We start from the raw sequence: 6,000 nt of genomic DNA on the forward strand, positions 1-6,000 counted from the left end.
CAGAAGGAGAGAGGGGAGCAGGACAAAAAATTTCTATGAGTATTGGAGAACAAACCAAGTTACAATTTGGTGCCAAGAGTCACAGAAACAAAGAATGAGACCTATGCAGGTAGGAGAGGCTTTATTCCTGCCAGCAGTTAAGAATACAGCACCAGTTAGTTACACAGTATCTCATTTGTCATTGAAGTAATGTGGATGTAGATCGCCTATGTAGTTAGTCAAGAATCACAAATGGTGTAAGCCATTTCACTGTACCACTTCCCAGCAATACCACCAGACGTGAATACATTTAACACCACTTAACACCTTAGCTGTATACAGAATGAACAGGTCATTAATGCTACAGTGCAGAATAGATACAGGTGATTTACGTGTATATGCTCAAAATGTAGAAAGTTGGCATTAGTTTATCTATTGGCTACTCATTGGTCAGTTGTATAACTGTTTCACTGGGATGCATGATTGGATTTAAAATTGAAAAGAATCTCCCCAGAACTGGAATTTCAAATATTCAATTAAAAAAAAAGAGACAAGAAGAATTGCTGGGAATTTTAAATTTGAGCAAACAAGCTTTTTTTTTTAAAAAAGTTATTTATCTCAAACGTTTCTGAAGAATTCAGTCAGATGCACAGATCCACTACAAAGACAGCAACTTTCTTTTGAACTGATTCTTCGGATGTGGGGCAAGGCCAGCATTTATTGCTCATCCCCAATTACCATTGAGCAGGTGATGGTGAGCCACCTTCTTAACTACAATTGAATGGCTTGCTAGGGCATTTCAGAGGGCAGTTATCAACCAACCACATTCTTATGGGTCATGAGTCATAGTTTGGCCAGACCAGTTAAGAACAGTAGATTTCCTTTATTAAAAAAGGAATAAGCAAACTAGATGGGTTTTAAGAAAATCCAGTAATCTCATTGTTATGAACACCAGCTTTTTTTTTAAATCCAGGTTTAATGAACTGTATTTAAAATCCCCAGCTGTTATGGTGGGATTTGAACTCATACCTCCAGGATTAGTAGTAATATCACCACTATACTACCATATCCATTTGCTAAGCAATGTATTTAGAGAAACAAAATAATGCAGTATGATGCTGCCATTTGGCCCGTGGAGTCTGTATAGGCTCTTTCGAAGAGCAATCCAGTTAGTCCCTTTCCCCATATTCCTGCAATTATTTATCCAGTTCCCGTTTGCAGGATACTATTGAATGTGCATCCATCAGAAAATCCATTTCAAATCCTAATTACTCTTTGCGTCAAAAAAGTTTCCCTCATGTTGCCTCTGGTTCTTTTATCAATCTTAAATCTCTGCCCTCTGGTTATCAACACTGTTTCCATTGGAAACAGTTTATCTACCCAAACCCTTCATGGTTTAAACGTGTACAAATCTCCTCTTGGCCTTCTCAGTATAAATAGTAACACGTGTACTCCAAAGATGAATATAATGTTTATAGCGAGACCAAATGGCAGAATCTGGACTTTTCTTTAAAAAAATAAACTCAATGAAGGCAGACTTTATGACGCAGCCCTTGTATACTTGCCGCCAAGTGCCTAGCTGGACCTCGAATAGTGTTCACTGTATCATACAGGAACCGGCATTTTGAAAGAACGCCCAGAAATATGAAATAGCGTGAAGTTTGATTCGCATCAACAGCAATTCTGCATGTACAATGGCAAACAGGTCAGACAAGGCTGATCTGTGCCCGGTCTAAGCTCCGATGTGTAACACATCACTGTTAAGGAGAGCAGGAAAATAGTAATTTGATCTAATTTAAATTACCCACAATAGATCAGCACAAAGAGAGTGGGCACATATTAGTTAGCGGCTCCGATTTTGGATCATTGAAATCGGAATGTCACAGGGACGAAGAAAACTTTGCCGCCCAGTTTACAAAGAAGTCTCCGACCTGCTCACTGCCCAGAGCTAGTTTCAGTTCTGCATCATTCACCATGAGAAAGTTTTCACGGCAGCAAGCGACCACTGTACAAAACTGGCAGGATCTTGTTAATCATTGCTAGACCTGGTTCTTGGGAATGAGGTGGGCCAAATGGATCAAGTATCAGTAAGAGATCATTTAGGGTACAGTGATCATTGTATCACAAGGTTTAGGCTGACTATGGAAAAAGCCAATCCAGAGTAAGAATAATTAACTGGGGGAAAGCCAACTTCAATGAGGTAAGAATGGAGCTGGGGCAAATAAAGCGAAGTCAAAGGTTGGCAGGGAAAACAATAGCTGAACAATGGGCTACCTTCAAAGTAGAGATACTTCTGGCACAGTCAAGGTATGTTCCCTTGAAGCGGAAACAAATCCAGAGCTCCCTGGATGACAAAAGAGGTAGAGATTAAGATAAAGAAAAAACAATGTGCTTATGACAGATGCCAGGTAGAAAATACCATTGGGATCCAGGCTGAACATAGAAGGTCCAGAGGGGAAGTGAAAAAGCAAATAAGAGAAGCAAAGAGAGAGCGTGAAAAGAAACTGACAGCTAACATGAAAGGGATCCCAAAGTTTTTCAAAGGCATATAAATAGTAAAAGGGGGTAAAAGGAGGCGTGGGGTTGATTAGGGACTATAATGGGGTTTACGCATGGAAACAGAGGGCATAGCTGAGGTATTAAATGAATACTTTACATCTGTCTTTACCAAGGAAGAAGATACAATCCAGGCAATGGTGAAAGGGGAGGTAATTCAGAAACGAGAAGGGCCTAAAATTGATGAGGATGTATTGGATAGGTTGTCAGCACTTAGTGGATAAAGCACCAGGACCAGATGAGATGCATCTAACGATATGGAGGGAAGTGAGGGTGGAAATCACAGAGGTATAGGCCATAATTTTTTCAGTCTTCCTTCTTCCTTAGACACGGGGGGTTTACCAGAGGACCAGAGAATTGCAAATGTTACACCCTTGATCAAAAAAAGGGTGTAAAGATAAACCCAGTAACTACAGGCCAATCAGTTTAACTTTGGTGGTGGTAAAACTTTCAGAAAAAATAATTTGGGACAAAATTAATAGTCTCATGGACAAATGCAGGTTAATTAAAGAAAGCCAGCATGGATTGCTTAAAGGAAAAATCATGTTTGACTAACTTACTAGAGTTTTTTTTTGAGGTGGTAACAGAGGGCAATGCAGTTGATGGTGTACCTGGACTTTCAAAAGGCATTTGATACAGTGCCACACAACAGACTTGTGAGCAAGGTTATAGCTCATGGAATAAAAGGGACAGTAGCAACATAGATATGGAATTGGCTCAGTGACAGGAAACAAAAAGAGTCATGGTTAATGGATGCTTTTCAGGCTGGAGGAAGGTTTGTAGTGGAGTTCCCCAGGGGTCAGTGTTAGGACCCTTGCTTTTCCTGATATGTATTAATGACCTAGACCTTGGTACAGGGCACAATTTCAAAGTTTGCAGATGATACAAAACTTGGAAGCATTGTGAACTGTGAGGAGGAGAGTGTAGAACTGCAAAAGGACATAGACAAGTTGGTGGAATGGGCAGATAGGTGGCAGATGAAGTTCAATGCAGATACTTTGAACTTCACAGTATGTGAAGTGGTTCATTTTGGTAGGAAGAACAAGGAGAGACAATATAAAATAAGGGGTACAATTCTAAAGGGGTTGCAGGAGCAGATGGACCTGGGTGTATATGTGCATTGTCATTGAAGGTGATAGGACAGATTGAGAGCAGATAATGAAGCACACAGTATCCTGGGCTTTATTAATAGGGGCATAGAGTACAAGAGCAAGGAAGTTATGTTGAACTTATATAAAGATACTAGTTCGGCCTCAGCTGGAGTATTGTGTCCAGTACGGGGCATCACACTTTAGGAAAGATGGGAGGGCATTGGAGAGAGAGTGTACAGAAAAGATTCACGAGAATGATACCAGGGATGAAGAACTTCAGTTATGAAGATAGATTGGAGAAGTTGGGACTGTTTTCCTTGAAGAGAAGGCTGAGAGGAGATTTGATAGAGGTGTTCAAAATTATGAAGGGTCTAGACAGAGTAGATAGAGAGAAACTATTCCCACTCCTGAAAGGATCAAGAACGAGAGGACACAGATTGAAAGTATTTGGTAAGAGAAGTAAAAGCTATATGAGGGAAAACTTTTTTACACAGCGAGTGGTTAAGGTCTGGAATGCACTGCCTGAGAATGTGGTGGAGGCAGGTTCAATTGAAACATTCAAAGGGAATTAAACAGTTATATGAAAAGGGAGAATGTGCAGGGTTACAGGGAGAAGGCAGGGGAATGGCACTAGGTGAATTGCTCTTTCGGAGAACTGGTGCAGACACGATGGGCCAAATGGCCTCCTTCTGCATTGTAACAATTCAGTGATTCGAAATTTAACAAAAAAAAAAAATCACTAGAAAATGTAGCAGACACCTGGTAAAAGTAAAACCTCGTCCAGAGAACCCAGTTATGTAACTGAGAAACATCTACACGCTTCATATACAATCCCCATCATTTATTAAAGGGCAGGTGCTTCTTTATTACAATCCGCTGAGTACCAATGCACTGAACCCGCATTGTACCACAGCTTCACCGGACGCGGGGGTAGTTTGAACGCCCTGCACTTTCGGAGGATTTGGAGGTACCCAGACAGACAATTTGAGACTTGGTTTGCCCAGTCCAGGCTCACTATAAAAGCAGAAAGGTCCCATCGCAGAAACTTGACGGACGGAGCCTTAAACTCCCATTGGAGCGGGTTTGGATTAGCAGCACTTTATTTCGCAGCATTTGCTGCATTAAAAAACACCTTCAATGTTCATTTAACTATTGGAAATATCTCCACGTCTTCCAACACTAGAAATACAAGGGCGAATGCCCACCAATTTAAAACAACCCAGGTATAAATCACTACTTTCCCAGACTAATCACGCTCAGATTTTACATATTGAACATTTAGCCAAGACATTGATCTGAAAACAGAAGTGGATATCGAAATTAAATGTAAATTCACAGGATAACTCGTACTCACAGCTTGAACATCTTTTCCATGTCCTTGATCTGTTTCCTGGTGAATTCTTTGAACTCCGTGTAAGGGTTAAAAACTTTAGCCTGCTTGGGCTCCGTAGTCCCTTCATTGATACCCAGTCTCCTGGTCAGTTTAGCGGAGAGCTCGGTGTCTGCATTGCTTGTGACTGGTTTCTCCTCTGTGTCTACACCTATATCTATATAATTGTTATTTTCGAGCATTTCGCCGTTTGCATCCTCTGTCGACATCTCCAACATCAGCCGTCGCTGGAGTTTCTTGGCTAGCTCTTCAGATGCCATATCTCCACGTGTGTGTTTAAAGAGCCTCCTGAAACTGATACACCAAGCTGTGAAACTTACAAATACTTATTAAACTCCTAGCCACCGCCTGCTTTATAACAGAGGGGGTGGGAGGGTGGAGCCAATCTGACTGACTGTTTCACAAACCAATTGAAAGGCTCATGTGTAGCAGCGCTGTGTCCTCAAGTACCCAATCAGCATGACCTGGGGGAAGGGAAGCGGAGAATGCTATGTTAACTTGGGGATTCGCGCTAATGTACGTTTGTTTGTGATAACATCTCGAAAAACAAGATCCTGGTGACTACCTCCTCAAAAAAGAACATGCAGGCATTTTATCTACATCATGGATGAAGCCCAATGAGGAGAAAATTATTTTTTGTTTGTTTTCCACAGTTAATAATTTTCTGTTCCAAAACTATAGAGCCATTAAATTATAAGTCTTTATATTATATCTTATTAGGTCTGGGAAATATCTCAAAGAACTTCACATGGTTTTCAAGTGTGATAATTGTTGCAATGTAGGCAAGTGTGCAGTCAAATTTGCACACAAGATCCCAAGGACAATAACTTGCATTTATACAGAGTTTTAAATGTAGTAAAATAGGCCAAGGCACATCATTGGAGTGTTATTAAACAAAATTTGACACTGAGCCATATAAAGACATATCAGGACAAGTGACCAAAAGCTTGGTCGAAGAGGCAGGTTTTAAAGAGCAACTTAAAG

General features: G+C 40.7%; 1 protein-coding gene across 1 annotated transcript in view; it reads right to left on the reverse strand.

The window, feature by feature from the left end:
- The window catches only part of efhd1 (EF-hand domain family, member D1), a 150,155-nt gene extending 144,804 nt beyond the window's left edge, over positions 1–5,351 (reverse strand). The window contains exon 1 of the mRNA XM_068042066.1: positions 4,981–5,351. Coding sequence (XP_067898167.1) covers positions 4,981–5,276 — 296 coding nt within the window. The 5' untranslated portion in view covers positions 5,277–5,351. The remainder of the gene's footprint in view (positions 1–4,980) is intronic.
- Positions 5,352–6,000: the final 649 nt, after the last annotated feature.

Source organism: Heterodontus francisci, chromosome 11 (assembly GCF_036365525.1).
Source record: "Heterodontus francisci isolate sHetFra1 chromosome 11, sHetFra1.hap1, whole genome shotgun sequence".
Taxonomy (NCBI): Eukaryota; Metazoa; Chordata; class Chondrichthyes; order Heterodontiformes; family Heterodontidae; genus Heterodontus; species Heterodontus francisci.